The following is a 21,824-nucleotide window of genomic DNA, read 5'->3' on the forward strand; positions in this document are numbered from 1 at the left end:
GCACGCAGAGTTCTGAAAAACTCTGCTACACAGCGCGTAGCAGAGTTTTTTCCCTCACTCGAGCTCCCCAAAGTCAAGTTGGTGAGCCCAAACAATTGAAGAAACCTTCTGTTCGCGTTGAGAAAGTTGACGCTCAAGTGGAAAATCTACTCACACCCCATCAGGGGTAACAAGTGCTATATAAATGCAAACCTTTTTCCCTCTTCTATCCCTCAGTTATTCTGCTCAATCCAAATAAATGACTAATATCCACCACTCAAATTACTTTCATTTTTCACTATACTAATTTAAAACTAATCCTTTATGGGTTCCGGAGTAGCGTGCTACTCGCCAAAAAAGCAGTCCCAACACCCCATCAGGGGTAACACGCACTATATAAATGCAAACCTTTCCCCTCTTCTATCCCTCCGCGATCCTTCTAAATCCAAATAACTGACTAACCTATCCACCACTCAAATTACTTTCATATTTCACTATACTAATTCAACACTAATCCTTTATGGGTTCAGGAGTAGCGTGCTACTCGCTGACAAAAAGCGCTTCAACACCCCTTCAGGAGTAACAAGCGCTATATGAATGCAAACCTTTTCCCTCTTCTATCCCTCCGCTATCCTTCTGAATCCCAAAAACTGACTAACCTATCCACCACTCCAATTACTTTCACATTTCACTATACTAATTCAACACTAATCCTTTATGGGTTCAGGAGTAGCGTGCTACTCGCTGACAAAAAGCGCTTCAACACCCCTTCAGGAGTAACAAGCGCTATATGAATGCAAACCTTTTCCCTCTTCTATCCCTCCGCTATCCTTCTGAATCCCAAAAACTGACTAACCTATCCACCACTCAAATTACTTTCACATTTCACTATACTAATTCAACACTAATCCTTTATGGGTTCCGGAGTAGCGTGCTACTTGCCACAAAAGCGCTTTGACGTCTCGTCGGGGGTAGTAAGTGCTATATAAATACAATTACAATACAATACAAGCGGCAGAAAGAAGCAGCACCCTCCTGCGCTACGCATGGTGCTATTCGTGTTGATTTTGCAGCACAGGACAAACACCCGGTGCAGAAAATCAACACAAGGAGACATGACCAAGCACGGCAGAGTTTTTTTGTCACTTCGCGGAGATCTGCATTACGGAAGTCCGTTAACTCCGCCCAGGCTTACTTGTATTGTGATGCACTTTGATAACACTTTTAATGACCTCCAAATGTAAACAAATGGGAGAGATGGAAAGTGATTGCGGGGCGAATTAAGGCCACCCCAGAGTTCCTGCAATGACTGAACTTTGCTTCTTTGAGTAAGTCGCCCACAGTAACGGGGTAAAAACTGTGAGTAGAAATGCGTAAAAAATACAGTTTACACTATATAATGTGACTGGCCTGCCATTGTTCCTCCATTGTTCGCTTTTTACATTTCCTTGTGTAACCCCCTCCCCCACCCTGCCACAAAAAAATGTATGTAGGCCAGTCATGTAACTGGGAGGACTGGAAGCACGCCAGCGGCTACTGGGGGCTGCCTGCACATGGGAATAGTGTTAAAACAGACATGGCAGTGCTGCAAAGAGAGCGGAGCCATAGTGAACATGTGAGAGCCGCTACATGTGACCTAACACACAGCTTGGGGGAGACACGCCACAGATATGTTTGGATCATTTATTTATTTTGAAAGTTTTATAGAGCGCGAACAAGATCCTGGCGGATATCAGAGCGCTACACAGTCAATAAATGTTACTTAAACAGCAAATAAGAGCGAATGAAAACACATGTACAAAACATATTGTAAAAAACAACATAGTAAGATGCAACATAAAGTCTGTCTCGTAGCGTGAGGCAGGACGATATAATGACTAGGTTGCTTAGATAGTCCTTTATCAAAGTCAGGTTGGGGGCGGGCACAATCTCCTAGCTGTAACATAAGGATACAAATTGAGTAAACCCCTTCAGTACTGGAGAGGTCTAAAGATGAACAAGTTATGTATTGATTGAAATAAAATAGTTTAATAAACAGTTTGTAAAAACAAAATATTTGCCTAAAGATGTCACAAAATTATCTATTTGCATTTGACATGAGTGAGCAGACAGATGAACCGAGAGGGGGTCGTCTAGGCAATCTCTGATTAAGGGTGTAGGGCCCGGTCCCTTGCTTTAAAGTGCATACAATAATGCGCGCTAAAATGGGGTGGTACCGTCTGACAAAACTGGGTTTTCATGCGAGGGAGGGTGCGGGGCGGGACATTCCTCCTTACGGACCCATATTCCCAATGTTCCCTCAAAGACGTAGGGGCAGATTTACAAGCCCCTTGCGCCACTTTTGCGTCATTTTTCCCATGTTAAAAGTGACTCAAAAGTGGCGCAAGTGGCTTGTAAATCTGCCCCGTAGAATTGACTATGTCATGTAATTTTATGGTTTCTCCCTCCTAAACTTAAGTCCTCTCAGTGAGCTTCTCTACGGTTGCTGAAAAATCACCCTTCTTTCGACTAAAAAGGTTTAACTTTCCCAGTTGCCAGATGTGTACCGTGCGCATGCGCGGCTTGCTTCGGTTTTGTGATGCTTCTTCCCTTCGGTTCCATTGTCTGCCACTAGAGGGCAGCCTTGCACTACTGAAAATCTTGAAGGGATATATTTGTCTCAGATGCCAACATGCAAACAAGCAGCACAGGGACTGAAATCATAGAGGTGGTAAAATACACAACTAAAGCGCTCTAGGAGAAACAGGACACACATGTGCATGTTTGGGGGCGCAGAGCCGCTCTGCTGCAGGCCGTAGAGCATCTCGGAAGTGCTTTAGTGATTGTAAAATTTGTCATATATATTCATATTTGTGCTTGTACAGTCTGTGCTGAGATTGTGTTCCTTTTGCCTGCGTTGCTTTGACTCTATGGCCTGCTATTTTTGTTTGTTTTTTCCTGTAACAGTTCTCTCATGTAACGTAACTGCTTCTATTGTACAGCGCTCTGACACCTTCGGGTAAAGTCCACGCTTTATAAAAATGCATTAAATAAATAAAAAAATAAAAATCCCGTGTTCTGACTCCTCTCCCTTCTGTCTCCTTCTCTTCCAGGATCAAACACACCAACATCGTGTCGCTGGAGGACATCTACGAGAGCCGCAGCCACCTGTACCTCATCATGCAGCTGTGAGTGGAAATGTCTCTGTGCCTCATATAGCGCTCCGGGGGGAGTCCAGGCGCTGCCCTCTAGCGCCTCTGCGCCCGGTCTCTGGAGCAGCGCCCAGAAGCCTCCCTTACTCACGTTTCCCTGTCTGAGGGAGCAGGGTGACTGCCTCAGGGGCCAGCACTGGCCTGTTTCCTATTGGTCACATTTGCAAAAGAAACAGTTGATGGCGGAATGCTGGACAATGCAAACATTCACCCCCAGTCACAAGGATCTGGGTTTAATCCATCATTCTTTTGCTCACCACACCACCCCAGTTTAAACCTGGCCGTATGTAAATCAGTCTTGACTCTGCCTCATGGGAAGAGTCCAGACCCAGCTGACAAGCCAGGTCCTCATTTGACCGGAAACAAGCATTCTGGGACCGGTTTCGAGGCATCGCCCCACATCAGCCAGGCTAGCTTGAATCCAGTGGTGTAGTGATCACGGGACACACATCTGGGCATACCCTTCCCACTTAGGGCGACAATTGCAGGGAGGACCTGGCTTGTCAGTTCGAGCTGGACTGTTCCCATGAGGCGCAGGGTCAAGACTGATTTGCATATGGCCATGTCTGAACTGGGGTGGTGGAATGAGCTAAAGAATGATGATGGATTCAACCCAGATCTGTGACTGGGGTGATTGTCTGAAAAGTTTCAGCGCTCCGTCCATCATCTCCTTGCGTTTGCTCTGTTTTCTATTGATCTACACACTTGGGAAGATGCTGACGGGAGGTGCTGCCGCAGTGCCGCTGATGTAATACGGGAGTAAACGAAGGCGTCCCGACTTTAAGCCGATCCCGAGGGTCCCTGGCTCCAAGCGGTTCATCTTTTGGGGTGTCCGTAATGGCGGACGTACCTTCATACGCTTGCATACGGTTGTGTGCATCTGGCCTGCAGGACTTACACTGTTTTGCAGCGTAAATCTTTCTGGATTCACTATTTTCAATAGAATCTTATGGTCGTTTAAACATTTTTCCCCAAAGTTTCTTTGTTTGAGATATATTACATTGTAGATCCACTGAAGTTGTTTTTTTCCCCCCTAAAATGAATAGCAGAAATGAAAGTCAGTTGCTATTGCTTGAAAAATGCATAGATGAAAAGTAAATACTGATGATGCTTTCTTTCAAGTTGGAAACATAAACTAAAGAAAGATTTTTGTTAAGCTGTTTTCTATCCTGTGACGCAAAGAGTGCGAGCGTGGCATTCCCTCTGTGGGCGTGACTATGAAAGGGCAGCGGGGCGGGGCCCAGAACCCCGAGGGTCCCAATGAACTCTGAGGGTCTTTAAGAGCCCTGATTATTGCTGTATTTTACCATTCGAATAGCAGTTAGAAGGGCCTTTCGTTGCATGGGCTGGCCCCCATGACACCCAGCCCAGACCACTGGTCCCAGGATAACAAGACAACAAACTTGTTTTTCAGACTTTCATCAAGATGCGGACCTTACAATCAGAACACTTGTCGGTGCAGAAAACATACATTCAATGTCCCCTTTTGTTTCTTCTGAAACTCAAAGTAAATTTTATAATAATTTTCCATGTAGAAATGTTTAGAGTAAAAAAATGACAGTTTTTCAGAACTGTTAAGCTGGGCTCCATTGTACCAACTTTCATATTACGAGCAAGTCGGTGGCCATTTTTTTTTTTAAGCAGCCCCTCAACTTCAAATGACTTTAAGCTGTTCACTGAAAGCGGCCATTTTGAGCCATTCATATATTTCAGGGCAGGGGAGGAGTGGGCGGGGCTTGACCTTTGCAAGTGACAGCATCCGGCGTCGAGCCAATCCTCGCCAGAGCTTCTCTATCTCTCACACAGGAAGTCCCGCCTCAGGGAAATGCAGCACACAGAGCATGTTTCATGCTTTACCAGGCGACCTCAAAAAACAAGCATTGGCATAGCCAATAGGTCTTGCCTTTGGGACCTTATAAGTATTTAGTTATGCAGCATAATATCCTTGGTGCAACCACATCAACTATTGCGTGGCTAAACACTTATACGGTCCCAAAGGCGAGACCTATTGGCTATGCCAATGCTTGTTTTTAAAGCGTAGTGAAAAATACAAGAAATGCATAAATCCTGGCAAAGAATACAGCCTGCTTTAAAATTATCTTTTTGCTGGGCTAAAAACGGTTCAGTATACAAAAAAAGTGATGGACGGAATGCTTAAATGAATCTGAACCACTGGTAATTACTTGGGGCCGCATCCCAGTCCATCGTTATTTTGTACCCTATGCCACCTCAATTAAGAACAGATTCATGCTCATTAATTGACCCTGCACCAATAGGGACAGCCCCGCCAGGCCAGGTCCTCCATGAACCAGAACACTAGGGACCAAGGACCGTTTCGCCCTAGTTGAGACTCATCAGCCAGGTATAGTCTGGTTCCCGTTAAGTGCACGAGACCCAAGTCTGGGCATACCCGACCCCCTTAGGGGTAACATTCTAAAGAATATTAAAAAGTGATGAAAGCAGTGCGTGAATTAATCTCAGTCACTGGTAATTCGGGGCTGCACTGGTGCCTAAAAATTGACCTATTGGTTATGACAAATCCTTTACAACTTGAAAAAGAAGAAAGTTAAACTTTCCCAGTGCAAAACCATATCTGGAGTCCTGCAAAGCTGATAAAATGAGCGACAAAGCTGTGCACCAATCAGCTCCAGAGATCAGGTTTAGATTAAAGCGCGTTATAAATTCCAAATGTTCATCTTTGGATCGGTGTTCACCTGGTGGCACGGATACTAGAAGGACGCTTCGGCATCAGTCTGCTAAGATAACAAGCATACTAAGAGCACGGACGTCAGAATGACATCACTCACTCAGACCTTGATATAGCTTGCCTTCCAGCCTCTATGTCGATGATGACTTTTAATTTGTCAAATGTATTAAAGTGATTTATTTAGCAGCAAAGCCACTAATAATAATACTTCTGTTTGTCGGCAGGTTTTCTATAGGACTGGCCGAGATGTAAATTACGCTGGAGTAATCGAAGTAATTTCAGTAATTACGCATTACCCCTGTGATAAGAAATGACGTGATTACACAATCTTGAGTAATTACGAGTAATTTTGGGCAAAAACCCTACCACAAAAGCGCAGGAAAAACGAACTAAGAGAGCGAGTGGCTGCTGACTACTGCTAGTCGTGTCCTGTAACATTTAGTGCCATTTATGGAGCGCAAAATAAATCCTCAGGCCCATTTTGGATGCAAGGGCGTATTTTGCACTAAGAAAATAGCGATACATGCTGCCTCATGCTTCTCTTATGATTAAGAGTCATTTTGCAGTAATTACTAGGGAAAAGTATGCCACTTACGCCCACACTTCATTTTCTGTTGGCGCTATAAATATCACTGTTCTATCGCCCCTACGCAATGTATTGACACAATGACCCCATCTAGGCTTCGAAGCTGAACCCTCCCAGCTGCATGCGGGTGTCAGATGCAAACGTTAATCGCACGGGGTCCTACTGACACACCTCCTGGTAATTAAAAACTGTACACTTTCAGATGCATAACCGCGTGTAAATACGTTAAGACAGAATGGGCCCAATTCACAGATCTAACTTAAGACAAAATCCTAAACTTACTACCATTTTGGTATTCACAGAAGAAACCTACTCATTTTGGTATTCACAGAAGGCACTTACTTATTTCGGTATTCACAGAAGTTAGGAGTCCTAACTTTAGGACTCCTCCCAAATGCCTTCTGTGAATACCGAAAGCCTTTATGTTAGGATCTTTCTCAGTTTAGGAGTAGTGAGTAGTGAAGTTAGGAGTCCTAACTTTACTACTCTTAAACTGAGAAAAATCCTAACTTTAAGACGTTCGGTATTCACAGAAGGCATTTAGGAGGAGTCCTAAAGTTAGGACTCCTAACTTCTGTGAATACCGAAATGAGTAAGTGCTTTCTGTGAATACCAAAAAGAGTAAGTGCCTACTGTGAATACCAAAATGGTAGTAAGTTTAGGAATTTGTCTTAAGTTAGTTCTGTGAATCTAGCCCAATGTTACTCTGCAGCTAGCGGTCCCATCAAACCACCTGTAACCTAGTCACTGAACTGCGCAATACATATATAAATTCATTTATACCTCTTCTACAGTAATCTGCGGTTTCCTTGAGTTATAAATACCAGCAGTTATTTTACTTGCCGTTTTTTACGTTCCTCGCAATTCGCAACCTTTAGGTTATACGCGCAGATCTCAGCAGCAGATGCACTAACCTACTGAGTTACGCTAGCTTCGTTAATCACCTCGCCCTGCTCAGTTCTCATACTAAGAAAACGATGACGAGGGACAGCTATCCAAAGGCAGAAACAAAACGAACCATTTATGTCTACCGGGTGTCATAGCTGGGTGTGCGTCAAATAGCACATTTTAATATTCGTCTCCATACGTAACAATTGTTTGAAAGTTCGGTGGAAAACCGACCTCATACATACACGACCCTTTTATTTTTTTGAAACTAGATATTGTAAAATGAAATCATTTAAGAAGGCATTATCAAGCTCTTGTAAATCTTTTTTTTTTTGTTTAAGAAATTTTTATTCAGTTTTAACAAGACATAAAACAAAGCCATACAGTAATAATAATGAAGGAAATAAGGTAAAACAAGAGGCATATAATGATTAAAAAACCAGAAAAACCTAGAAGAAAAAAGAGAAAGGAAAGAAACGAACGAAAGAGAGAAAGAAAGAAAAGAGAGGAGAAAAGGGTAGGGGGAGGAGGGAGGAGAGAGAGAGAAGCCGGAAGAGAGAGGAATATATGCTGGGAAAGAAAAATAAATTATGAAGTGAAAGGGGAAGGTGAAGAAGAGAGGAAATTAACAAATCTTAACTCCAATATTTTGGTATTCCTTTTATTGCTAGTGTGTGCACAGCTTGTGTAAATAAAACATCGAAGCAAACAAAGACACATTATGAACAGGAACAGTCTGATTATAGTTTGTAAAACACCAATTGTTGAAATAAAATAAATGCCCGTTTAGCTTTAGAGGCAGTTGAGGGTTACAACGGTTTTAACTATTCGGCTATTAACGAGTGACTATAAAAATATTCATTTGACAAAAACGATACAAAGGTAGTTTTATTTTAAAATTAGGACAGCATTTTCTGTTTGTATATCCATACATTTGCAGAGCTCTTTATTTGATACATATTATCTGCTCACAGTTCGGAAAGTGTAGGGGGGCAGGCACTGTTTCTAAAGGTACGAGCTTCTACACTGTGTGACTCACAGTTTTGCATTTTTTTCTCGTTACTTTACAAAATAAATATTAGACACCCAGCAGCATATCCCGTTTCAGATAAACTAAACTGCTCAACATCAGCACTCCCAATTAGAGTAAATTATCAAACATGCGAAAATGTCAGCAATGATAAAAAAAGAGTAGAAATCGCAGAAGGACATGTGGGAATAATACATTTTGAAAATGCACCTGTCGCAAGAAGGAAGCCATCCACGAAATGATAATTAATAATGTATATCCTGCGCTTGTGTTTATAACCAAATCTGACAAGGACTGTCAGATCCTGACTAGAAATAACGCGCGTCACAATAGTCCAAGTTTAGAGCAATGAGTTCTCTGGGGCACCCTCTTGGAGTGACGTCACTAGCCCGACGTGACGTCACTCGCCGCTCTGAGAACCCACCGGTGGGGACGGAACTCTAGCAATTCAACTTCGTCTCGCGAAACACCAAGAACTCAGTGTGTCCCTGGCAAATTACACCCAAGCAATTTATATAAGGCGTTGACTAGCAAGGCGGGGGAGCACTTAATTTGTAAACGGTCCCAAACGTTTTGTCAGAAGATGTCGACGGCGCACCATAAGGTCCTGGTGCCGAATACCAAAATTGCATAATCTTAATTTCTTCTCCTGTATTTAATCCGCCACCCGACACTCCCGTCTGCTCGTTCTGCTTAGTCCCTGCGTTCTCCCTTGGCCACTGGCCCATTTTCCGTCTTTCTCTACCGCCCTTTGTTACCCCTTCAATGTTTTTATTTCTCTTGTTCTGAGTCAAAGTCTGCGGAGGAGAAATGAGTTCCAGTGGGCTCCACCGGGTCAAATTAAGCACTGGAAGTGTGTTGCAAACAGCACGAGGTAATTAGGCGGGAAAGCGGCAGTGCACAAGGCAGGCACAATGGATACAGTGGGGCAAGCACGTATCTCAAAAATAAATGTTTTAACTTACAATGGGCAGATTGGAAGAAAGAAGTGTGTATGCGAGGGGTACAGAGGTCTCGACAAGCCCGTGTCTCTCTTCATGCTGCGCCAGAGCCGCATGCAGCATCAGCCGAGAGCGCCCTCTAGCGGTTCGTGCTCGAAAACACTGGTCACCGCTTTCATTGACTCGCTAGTACTGGAAAGGCGAGAGCGAACAACAGGCGCCGGCTCTGGGTCCTCACATTGCAGCCACTTCATTGAGTTTTAGGAGCCGACTTGTGCTCAGCCTGGTTACTGGTGGCAGGTGACGGAGGAGTCCTAGTGACACAAAAAGCCTAAGCCAAGTTCCATCTTAACGTCGACGTTTCAATGAATCCAATACGAGCTATCATGAGATCTTTTTTTATTTTCACGAAGGGCAGATATTGCATCACAACCTACACCGCATGCCCAAAAGCAAGAGATCGGAAACCTCTCGCACCTACCGTTGTTTTAAAGCTGCGCTGTAGCGGACATTGAACATGTGCCGGTGTCGAGTGTTGGCACTGGTGGCATAGTGAGCTGCTAGCAGCTTCAGCAGTGAGCTACAGATTGAACCGTGGCAGCCTGTGGAAGACCCCAGCAGGGGGGGTCGAGGGTGGGGTGGAGGGGGTCCTGACCTGGCCTTTGAGTTTGCTAGAGTGTTTCTGACATGAGGCACCTTGCACGCCACGTAGAAGGTGCTACATTTCTTCGGAGCACAGCGGCTGATATGCGCAAGAGTTAAAGTATATATATGCAGACCACCAGGACCCCACAGGGCCTGCCTTCAGATATGCAGAAAGGTACTGGGAAACGACGCACTTCGCATCGCCAAGTTGGGATTTTCAAAACTGACAGCACACGTTGTGACTAGTCACATAGTGCCTCCAACAACAAGCGCTCGCCGTGACATAGAGTTTTCTCTTCTTCTGCCGTCCCACTTGGACAGCCTGGCCTGCTTTCCTTCTGAAGTAAAATGTTTATTATCTTTATGGGGTCATGTGTTTGTCCCCAAAAAGATAAGAAACCTTTTAAGCCAGAAGGAAGGCAGGCCAGACTGTCCAAGTGGGACGGCAGAAAAAGAGAAAAGTCTGCGTCACAGAAAGCTCTTTCCCAATGGCTGGCCACCGTTTAGCATAAACGGTGACGCCGGCCAATGGGAAAGAGGGGCGGGGCTTAAAGCCCGATACTCAAAGCCCCTCTAAATCATAAAATCTCGCCAGCGAGACTGCGCATGCGCAGCCCACGCATGCGAGACCTAACAGGAGTCTGAGTGGTAAAGAGTATTAGTTTGATGAAATGAGAAAATGTCGCTCAGCAAAGCGTGCAGTGTCCAGCTGCAAAGTGTATACTGGCTCTGCGGCAGCACGTCCAGTGTGAAGGTGCCCGAGGTAGATTCTGGCATTATATACCACTTTTGTGACTGCTTTCCCCAGTCGTGAATAGACAACCAGTTGTTATTTTGCATCAATTTTTGTTGACTATTTGTTATTTTTCAACATTTTTCCTCATATTTTCATGAAACTGTTGAACTGTTGGAGTCTAAAGGGTATCTATCTGCCATGGTTTGGACTGTGAATGGCCCGCAACACAAAATCCCAGAATGCTTCATTCTCTTTATTGTTTCCAAAGTAACATCTGACACTTCGTAGCGTCTTCTGCAGCTGACGCCTGTCCTTGGCAGCCGCCATCTTTCGCCCTGCTCGCTGTTCACTGACACATTTCAAGCGGGAGAGAGGCGCGTTACTTTGTGTGCAACAAACACACACATGAAGTAACACACGCCTCATTGCCAGAACTTTCCTACAGGAAGCAGACAGCGAATACATTATTCTAACTGCAACCCATTTTTAGCAAATAAAATGATAAAAAATACACAGATTTTCTTCATCTTTAAATAATCTGTTCCAATTCAAAATATGAGAGCAAAAGGCACTGAATAATGTTTCTGCAATGAAATGCCAGACGGCGCAGAAAGGGAACCCCAGCCCTGTCACCTTCCCCACTCGCTCCAGATAATGTTAGAGGGTTCTGTCTAACAAGCACTGCTGCTACATTCCCCCGGGCCTAGATATGGTTCCAGGCAGTGGCTCTTGTGGAGCTGAATCAGCAATACTTTGTCGCGAGTCTGTAGACGTCACGGTGTGAATGGAGTCCATTAGTGTCCCTCCATTTCAACGGTTCTGGGGGCTAGACAGCACCACCTGGTGGTCCCTACAGGTGATGAGCTGCCACTAGGAGGAGCTGTGGCTCCGGAGTCTCTACAGACGATGAACTGCCACTAGGAGGAGCTGTTGCTCCAGAGTCTCTACAGGTCATGAGCTGCCACTAGGAGGAGCTGTTGCTCAAGAGTCTCTGCAGGTGATGAGCTGCCACTAGGAGGAGCTGTTGCTCCAGAGTCTTTACAGGTGATGAGCTGCCACTAGGAGGAGCTGTTGCCCCAGAGTCTTTACAGGTGATGAGCTGCCACTAGGAGGAGCTGTTGCTCAAGAGTCTCTGCAGGTGATGAGCTGCCACTAGGAGGAGCTGTTGCTCCAGAGTCTCTACAGGTGATGAGCTGCCACTAGGAGGAACTGTTGCTCCAGAGTCTCTACAGGCGATGAGCTGCCACTAGGAGGAGCTGTTGCTCCAGAGTCTCTACAGGTGATGAGCTGCCACTAGGAGGAGCTGTTGCTCCAGAGTCTCTACAGGCGATGAGCTGCCACTAGGAGGAGCTGTTGCTCCAGAGTCTCCACAGGTGACGAGCTGCCACTAGGAGGAACTGTTGCTCCTGGGTCTCTACAGGCGATGAGCTGGCACTAGGAGGAGCTGTTGCTCCAGAGTCTCTACAGGTCATGAGCTGCCACTAGGAGGAGCTGTTGCTCAAGAGTCTCTGCAGGTGATGAGCTGCCACTAGGAGGAGCTGTTGCTCAAGAGTCTCTGCAGGTGATGAGCTGCCACTAGGAGGAGCTGTTGCTCCAGAGTCTCTACAGGTGATGAGCTGCCACTAGGAGGAACTGTTGCTCCAGAGTCTCTACAGGCGATGAGCTGCCACTAGGAGGAGCTGTTGCTCCAGAGTCTCTACAGGTGATGAGCTGCCACTAGGAGGAGCTGTTGCTCCAGAGTCTCTACAGGCGATGAGCTGCCACTAGGAGGAGCTGTTGCTCCAGAGTCTCCACAGGTGACGAGCTGCCACTAGGAGGAACTGTTGCTCCTGGGTCTCTACAGGCGATGAGCTGGCACTAGGAGGAACTGTTGCTCCAGAGTCTCTACAGGCGATGAGCTGCCACTAGGAGGAGCTGTTGCTCCAGAGTCTCTACAGGTGATGAGCTGCCACTAGGAGGAGCTGTTGCTCCAGAGTCTCTACAGGCGATGAGCTGCCACTAGGAGGAGCTGTTGCTCCAGAGTCTCCACAGGTGACGAGCTGCCACTAGGAGGAGCTGTGGCTCCGGAGTCTCTACAGACGATGAGCTGCCACTAGGAGGAGCTGTTGCTCCAGAGTCTCTACAGGTCATGAGCTGCCACTAGGAGGAGCTGTTGCTCAAGAGTCTCTGCAGGTGATGAGCTGCCACTAGGAGGAGCTGTTGCTCAAGAGTCTCTGCAGGTGATGAGCTGCCACTAGGAGGAGCTGTTGCTCAAGAGTCTCTGCAGGTGATGAGCTGCCACTAGGAGGAGCTGTTGCTCCAGAGTCTCTACAGGTGATGAGCTGCCACTAGGAGGAACTGTTGCTCCAGAGTCTCTACAGGCGATGAGCTGCCACTAGGAGGAGCTGTTGCTCCAGAGTCTCTACAGGCGATGAGCTGCCACTAGGAGGAGCTGTTGCTCCAGAGTCTCCACAGGTGACGAGCTGCCACTAGGAGGAACTGTTGCTCCTGGGTCTCTACAAGCGATGACCTGGCACTAGGAGGAGCTGTTGCTCCAGAGTCTCTACAGGTCATGAGCTGCCACTAGGAGGAGCTGTTGCTCAAGAGTCTCTGCAGGTGATGAGCTGCCACTAGGAGGAGCTGTTGCTCAAGAGTCTCTGCAGGTGATGAGCTGCCACTAGGAGGAGCTGTTGCTCCAGAGTCTCTACAGGTGATGAGCTGCCACTAGGAGGAACTGTTGCTCCAGAGTCTCTACAGGCGATGAGCTGCCACTAGGAGGAGCTGTTGCTCCAGAGTCTCTACAGGTGATGAGCTGCCACTAGGAGGAGCTGTTGCTCCAGAGTCTCTACAGGCGATGAGCTGCCACTAGGAGGAGCTGTTGCTCCAGAGTCTCCACAGGTGACGAGCTGCCACTAGGAGGAACTGTTGCTCCTGGGTCTCTACAGGCGATGAGCTGGCACTAGGAGGAGCTGTTGCTCCAGAGTCTCCACAGGTGACGAGCTGCCACTAGGAGGAGCTGTTGCTCCTGATTCTCTACATGTGAGCTGCCACTAGGAGGAGCTGTTGCTCCAGAGTCTCTACAGGCGATGAGCTGCCACTAGGAGGAGCTGTTGCCTCAGAGTCTCCACAGGTGATGAGCTGCCACTAGGAGGAGCTGTTGCTCCTGATTCTCTACATGTGAGCTGCCACCAGGAGGAGCTGTTGCTCCAGAGTCTCTACAGGCGATGAGCTGCCACTAGGAGGAGCTGTTGCTCCAGAGTCTCTACAGGCGATGAGCTGCCACTAGGAGGAGCTGTTGCCTCAGAGTCTCTACAGGCGATGAGCTGCCACTAGGAGGAGCTGTTGCTCCAGAGTCTCTACAGGCGATGAGCTGCCACTAGGAGGAGCTGTTGCTCCAGAGTCTCTACAGGCGATGAGCTGCCACTAGGAGGAGCTGTTGCCCCAGAGTCTCTACAGGCGATGAGCTGCCACTAGGAGGAGCTGTTGCTCCAGAGTCTCCACAGGTGACGAGCTGCCACTAGGAGGAACTGTTGCTCCTGGGTCTCTACAGGCGATGAGCTGCCACTAGGAGGAGCTGTTGCCCCAGAGTCTCTAAAGACGATGAGCTGCCACTAGGAGGAGCTGTTGCTCCAGAGTCTCCACAGGTGACGAGCTGCCACTAGGAGGAGCTGTTGCTCCTGATTCTCTACATGTGAGCTGCCACTAGGAGGAGCTGTTGCTCCAGAGTCTCTACAGGCGATGAGCTGCCACTAGGAGGAGCTGTTGCCCCAGAGTCTCTACAGGCGATGAGCTGCCACTAGAAGGAGCTGTTGCTCCAGAGTCTCTACAGATGATGAGCTGCCACTAGGAGGAGCTGTTGCTCCAGAGTCTTTACAGGTGATGAGCTGCCACTAGGAGGAGCTGTTGCCCCAGAGTCTTTACAGGTGATGAGCTGCCACTAGGAGGAGCTGTTGCTCCAGAGTCTCTACAGGTGATGAGCTGCCACTAGGAGGAGCTGTTGCTCCAGAGTCTCTACAGGTGATGAGCTGCCACTAGGAGGAGCTGTTGCTCCAGAGTCTCTACAGGTGATGAGCTGCCACTAGGAGGAGCTGTGGCTCCGGAGTCTCTACAGGTGATGAGCTGCCACTAGGAGGAGCTGTGGCTCCGGAGTCTCTACAGACGATGAGCTGCCACTAGGAGGAGCTGTTACCCCAGAGTCTCTACAGGCGATGAGCTGCCACTAGGAGGAGCTGTTGCTCCAGAGTCTCTACAGGTGTTGAGCTGCCACTAGGAGGAGCTGTTGCCCCAGAGTCTCTACAGGTGTTGAGCGGCCACTAGGAGGAGCTGTGGCTCCGGAGTCTCTACAGGTGATGAGCTGCCACTAGGAGGAGCTGTTGCTCCAGAGTCTCTACAGGCGATGAGCTGCCACTAGGAGGAGCTGTGGCTCCAGAGTCTCTACAGGTGTTGAGCTGCCACTAGGAGGAGCTGTTGCCCCAGAGTCTCTACAGGTGTTGAGCGGCCACTAGGAGGAGCTGTGGCTCCGGAGTCTCTACAGGTGATGAGCTGCCACTAGGAGGAGCTGTTGCTCCAGAGTCTCTGCAGGTGATGAGCTGCCACTAGGAGGAGCTGTGGCTCCGGAGTCTCTACAGGTGATGAGCTGCCACCAGGAGGAGCTGTTGCTCCAGAGTCTCTACAGGTGATGAGCTGCCACTAGGAGGAGCTGTTGCTCCAGAGTCTCTACAGGCGATGAGCTGCCACTAGGAGGAGCTGTTGCTCCAGAGTCTCTACAGGTGATGAGCTGCCACTAGGAGGAGCTATTGCCTCAGAGTCTCTACAGGCGATGAGCTGCCACTAGGAGGAGCTGTTGCCCCAGAGTCTCTACAGGCGATGAGCTGCCACTAGGAGGAGCTGTTGCCTCAGAGTCTCTACAGGTGATGAGCTGCCACTAGGAGGAGCTGTTGCTCCAGGGTCTCTACAGGTGATGAGCTGCCACTAGGAGGAGCTGTTGCTCCAGGGTCTCTACAGGTGATGAGCTGCCACTAGGAGGAGCTGTTGCCCCAGAGTCTCTACAGGTGATGAGCTGCCACTAGGAGGAGCTGATGCTCCAGAGTCTCTACAGGCGATGAGCTGCCCCTAGGAGGAGCTGTTGCTCCAGAGTCTCTACAGGCGATGAGCTGCCACTAGGAGGAGCTGTTGCCTCAGAGTCTCTACAGGTGATGAGCTGCCACTAGGAGGAGCTGATGCTCCAGAGTCTCTACAGGCGATGAGCTGCCCCTAGGAGGAGCTGTTGCTCCAGAGTCTCTACAGGCGATGAGCTGCCACTAGGAGGAGCTGTTGCTCCAGAGTCTCTACAGGCGATGAGCTGCCCCTAGGAGGAGCTGTTGCTCCAGAGTCTCTACAGGTGATGAGCTGCCACTAGGAGGAGCTGTTGCTCCAGAGTCTCTACAGGCGATGAGCTGCCACTAGGAGGAGCTGTGGCTCCAGAGTCTCTACAGGCGATGAGCTGCCCCTAGGAGGAGCTGTTACCCCAGAGTCTTTGCAGGTGATGAGCTGCCACTAGGAGGAGCTGTTGCCCCAGAGTCTCTACAGGTGATGAGCGGCCACTAGGAGGAGCTGTTGCTCCAGAGTCTCTACAGGTGATGAGCTGCCACTAGGTGGAGCTGTTGCTCCAGAGTCTCCACAGGTGACGAGCTGCCACTAGGAGGAGTTGATGCTCCAGAGTCTCTACAGGTGATGAGCTGCCACTAGGAGGAGCTGTTGCTCCTGAGTCTCTACAGGTGATGAGCTGCCCCTAGGAGGAGCTGTTGCTCCAGAGTCTCTACAGGCGATGAGCTGCCCCTAGGAGGAGCTGTGGCTCCAGAGTCTCTACAGGCGATGAGCTGCCCCTAGGAGGAGCTGTTGCCCCAGAGTCTTTACAGGTGATGAGCTGCCACTAGGAGGAGCTGTTGCTCCTGAGTCTCTACAGGTGATGAGCGGCCACTAGGAGGAGCTGTTGCTCCAGAGTCTCTACAGGTGATGAGCTGCCACTAGGTGGAGCTGTTGCTCCAGAGTCTCCACAGGTGACGAGCTGCCACTAGGAGGAGCTGTTGCTCCTGAGTCTCTACAGGTGATGAGCTGCCACTAGGAGGAGCTGTTGCTCCTGACTCTCTACAGGTGATGAGCTGCCACTAGGAGGAGCTGTTGCTCCTGAGTCTCTACAGGTGATGAGCTGCCACTAGGAGGAGCTGTGGCTCCGGAGTCTCTACAGACGATGAGCTGCCCCTAGGAGGAGCTGTTGCTCCTGAGTCTCTACAGGTGATGAGCTGCCACTAGGAGGAGCTGTTGCTCCTGAGTCCCTACAGGTGATGAGCTGCCACTAGGAGGAGCTGTTGCCCCAGAGTCTCTACAGGTGATGGGCTGCCACTAGGAGGAGCTGTTGCTCCAGAGTCTCTACAGGCGATGAGCTGCCACTAGGAGGAGCTGTGGCTCCAGAGTCTTTACAGGTGATGAGCTGCCACTAGGAGGAGCTGTTGCCCCAGAGTCTCTACAGGTGATGAGCTGCCACTAGGAGGAGCTGTGGCTCCAGAGTCTCTACAGGTGATGAGCTGCCACTAGGAGGAGCTGTTGCCCCAGAGTCTTTACAGGTGATGAGCTGCCACTAGGAGGAGCTGTTGCTCCAGAGTCTCTACAGGTGATGAGCTGCCACTAGGAGGAGCTGTTGCTCCAGAGTCTCTATGGGTGATGAGCTGCCACTAGGAGGAGCTGTTGCCCCAGAGTCTCTACAGATGATGAGCTGCCACTAGGAGTAGCTGTTGCCCCAGAGTCTTTACAGGTGATGAGCTGCCACTAGGAGGAGCTGTTGCTCCAGAGTCTCCACAGGTGATGAGCTGCCCCTAGGAGGAGCTGTTGCCCCAGAGTCTCTACAGATGATGAGCTGCCACTAGGTGGAGCTGTTGCTCCAGAGTCTCTACAGGCGATGAGCTGCCACTAGGAGGAGCTGTTGCCCCAGAGTCTTTACAGGTGATGAGCTGCCACTAGGAGGAGCTGTTGCTCCAGAGTCTCTACAGGTGATGAGCTGCCCCTAGGAGGAGCTGTTGCTCCAGAGTCTCTACAGGTGATGAGCTGCCACTAGGAGGAGCTGTTGCTCCAGAGTCTCTACAGGCGATGAGCTGCCACTAGGAGGCGCTGTTGTTTGAGTCTCTACAGGTGATGAGCTGCCACTAGGAGGAGCTGTGGCTCCAGAGTCTCTACAGGTGATGAGCCGCCACTAGGAGGCGCTGTTGCTCCAGAGTCTCTACAGGTGATGAGCTGCCACTAGGAGGAGCTGTTGCTCCAGAGTCTCTACAGGTGATGAGCTGCCCCTAGGAGGAGCTGTTGCTCCAGAGTCTCTACAGGTGATGAGCTGCCACTAGGAGGAGCTGTTGCTCCAGAGTCTCTACAGGCGATGAGCTGCCACTAGGAGGCGCTGTTGTTTGAGTCTCTACAGGTGATGAGCTGCCACTAGGAGGAGCTGTGGCTCCAGAGTCTCTACAGGTGATGAGCCGCCACTAGGAGGCGCTGTTGCTCCAGAGTCTCTATAGGTGATGAGCTGCCACTAGGAGGAGCTGTTGCCCCAGAGTCTCTACAGATGATGAGCTGCCACTAGGAGGAGCTGTTGCCCCAGAGTCTTTACAGGTGATGAGCTGCCACTAGGAGGAGCTGTTGCCCCAGAGTCTTTACAGGTGATGAGCTGCCACTAGGAGGAGCTGTTGCTCCAGAGTCTCTACAGGTGATGAGCTGCCCCTAGGAGGAGCTGTTGCCCCAGAGTCTCTACAGATGATGAGCTGCCACTAGGTGGAGCTGTTGCTCCAGAGTCTCTACAGGCGATGAGCTGCCACTAGGAGGAGCTGTTGCCCCAGAGTCTTTACAGGTGATGAGCTGCCACTAGGAGGAGCTGTTGCTCCAGAGTCTCTACAGGTGATGAGCTGCCCCTAGGAGGAGCTGTTGCTCCAGAGTCTCTACAGGTGATGAGCTGCCCCTAGGAGGAGCTGTTGCTCCAGAGTCTCTACAGGCGATGATCTGCCACTAGGAGGCGCTGTTGTTTGAGTCTCTACAGGTGATGAGCTGCCACTAGGAGGAGCTGTGGCTCCAGAGTCTCTACAGGTGATGAGCCGCCACTAGGAGGCGCTGTTGCTCCAGAGTCTCTGCAGGTGATGAGCTGCCACTAGGAGGCGCTGTTGCTCCTGAGTCTCTACAGGCGATGAGCTGCCACTAGGAGGAGCTGTTGCCCCAGAGTCTTTACAGGTGATGAGCTGCCACTAGGAGGAGCTGTTGCTCCAGAGTCTCTACAGGTGATGAGCTGCCCCTAGGAGGAGCTGTTGCTCCAGAGTCTCTACAGGTGATGAGCTGCCCCTAGGAGGAGCTGTTGCTCCAGAGTCTCTACAGGCGATGAGCTGCCACTAGGAGGCGCTGTTGTTTGAGTCTCTACAGGTGATGAGCTGCCACTAGGAGGAGCTGTGGCTCCAGAGTCTCTACAGGTGATGAGCCGCCACTAGGAGGCGCTGTTGCTCCAGAGTCTCTGCAGGTGATGAGCTGCCACTAGGAGGCGCTGTTGCTCCAGAGGGAGGTGTAAGTGGCCTCCGCTCTCTGCATCCAGTGAAACCCATCTGTTTTCTAACCATGGCTCCTTGATTAAGATGCCTGACCCCTTCTGGCTCCATGAATTAGTGGTATGAGAAATTCATGTCATTTGTTTTTGCATATTTATGCAAATTTATGTGAAATTACGCGAATTGCGAATCCATCATTTTGCGTTTAAAGTAATGCAAAAACCCCAACAAACCACCGCAAACAACAGCTGCTTGCGTTCAGTTGTTTCTACACCTTCATGTTGCGTTTTTATCACAAATGGCACTTTGGGGTTAATCATTACGCAAATGGCATGTAATTAAGCAAAGTGGCACTATAACAAGCAAAGCACAAGATTCCTGAAATGACATGAATTATGACAGCATAATTTAAATTTTGCCCAGGCCTAGCATGAATCGTGTTCTGGAATGCCATCTTGCGTTGATGATCAGTACGAAATTTGAAAATCTACACACGTTTGGGCTCTGATGTGCCATGATATTTCTTACAAAATGACCCTCACCGGGACTCCTGAGAGGGCTGAAGCATCCCTTCACCGTGGGGCGCTCCTGGATGTACCCAGTGCCTTGAGGGTGGACACTGCTTACTCCTTGAGGAGAACGACGGTGGAACCGCTACATATTCGGGCCACCATTTTGGCCATTTCGATCCTTGACTGGCCAGTATAAATCATTTTTTGCGTTGTATGAGCACTTTGAACAGAGTGACTAATCCACCAAGTTCCTGATGAAGCCCTGGAACCCCTTTTGGGCAGAAACATGTTGACCACTGAGAAGGGTAGATTTGTTTTAAAAAAAAGAACAGTCCTCTTTTTAACTCTACCCCTTTGGACCTACAGAATAAAGAGATGTTGGCCCTCTGGAGGTAGTTTTATCAAACACCACATATTATAATTTCACTTGGACTCTGTCCCTCGCTGACTTTAATTCCAACCCTCATCAAAACACCTCTGCACCTCCCACTTTGGGAGTCGTCGCCCACACCATGGCCCTTGCAGTCCCGGTGTGAGGCGGGGACCCAATGACGAAACATGTCACCTTCGGGTGAGTGAGGGTTCTCGTCCCTAAAAAGGATTCCTTCCACGGAAACAATTTCATTGCATCACATACTTATTATTTTGATAGGGTATAGCTTCAGGCAGTGTACTAGCCTCTAGCCCTCTTTATATCACAATACCAGGCGTATTTGAGTGTAAATTAGTGTAATGGTGGGATTTTTGCGTAGCTGGTACGGCCGACACCGAGCTCCCTACTGTGAATATTAACCTAACATAATGGGCCCGATGCCTCTGTCTGGTGTGTGTAGGATTTTTGGAACTGTAACTTTTCCACTCAAAACCCTTGCAGTTTTCAATGTTCAATGCAGTAACTATTTTTATTTTTTTTATTTTTAAATAGCTATTCCTTCTATTTGGGAGCGGATTAAGAGTGCTATTCATTACCCCCTTCGCCGCGGCCCAAATTCCGCCGTGGTGTGGGGTAGGCTAGGGGGTGGGCGTGACGCTGCGGTGCTCATGACGGCTTCCGGCTGTCATAAATCACGGTGGGCGTGTGCTCATGATGGCCGGGATCCGTCGAACTCTGCCCACTGATGAATTCTCCCGCACAGGCAGGGAATTAACACCGCGTGGGAGGAGCGGCAATGTTCGGACAGCTCCCGGCCGTCATGAGCACACGCCAACCGTGACTCATAACGGCCTGGAGCCGTCATGAGCACCGAAGAGGTTAAAAGAAAAATAATTATTTTATTTACAACTTAATACTGGTTGCAATAGTACAGAGCAGGGTTTGTATCTCAAAGACCCCGAAATGGCTAGACCGCAGCACACGCCACCTTGATCGCGATGCAGTACTTCAGGGCTCTTGTCTCAAAGCCTTGATGCCCTGGCAGGGGCGCCTGAGGTTGGAGCCGCACGTGAATGCTGACCCGCCAGGCTGGGAGCAAGTGAGGTCGGTTTATTTTGGGAGGGTGACTGGAGGCTTCTGGGTAGCTGATAAAGGTAGAAGAGTCTGGTGAGATATCTGGGAGCTGGTCCAAGCACTGTTCTTCTAAGTGTTGGATGACAGGGTCAGAGCCAGGGACGCAGGGCTGGGTGGTCGGCTGCTGACAGCCTCAACATGTCCTTTGGTACCCATGGCACCTCTGAAGAAGGTGATGAGGGGCCCTGACACTCCCATAGTTTACAGATATACATTTATTTTACACCGAGTGTGCAGAGCTAAGATTCGCCGAACTTAACCCGTAGAAGATTTTTGTTGAAAATTCAGACACTGAATAAGGTTTTGATGAGAAAGATTTTGGAAAAAAACTTGATGGCTTTTTGCAAATGTTGCAAAGTTTGCAGAATTTTGCAAAAACTTCATGCAGCTTGCAGAGGAACATATTTGCAACTTCGCCCAATCCTAGTGAGTGATAGGTACACTAGGGTAGGTAATGCGCAACTTCTGATCTTACTTTGGCTTCCTCATCTAGATTTATTTATTTATTTATTTATTGTAGAGTTTTATATAGCGCGAACAAGACCCGTGGGTATCAGAGCGCTTAACATTGGAATAG

General features: G+C 49.0%; 1 protein-coding gene across 1 annotated transcript in view; it reads left to right on the plus strand.

The window, feature by feature from the left end:
• The window catches only part of CAMK1 (calcium/calmodulin dependent protein kinase I), a 411,042-nt gene that overhangs the window by 331,722 nt on the left and 57,496 nt on the right, over window positions 1-21,824 (plus strand). Inside the window, exon 4 of the mRNA XM_078661850.1 lies at window positions 3,072-3,146. Within this exon, the coding sequence (XP_078517976.1) occupies window positions 3,072-3,146 (75 nt within the window). The remainder of the gene's footprint in view (window positions 1-3,071; window positions 3,147-21,824) is intronic.

Source organism: Lissotriton helveticus, chromosome 9, assembly GCF_964261635.1.
Source record: "Lissotriton helveticus chromosome 9, aLisHel1.1, whole genome shotgun sequence".
Lineage (NCBI taxonomy): Eukaryota > Metazoa > Chordata > Amphibia > Caudata > Salamandridae > Lissotriton > Lissotriton helveticus.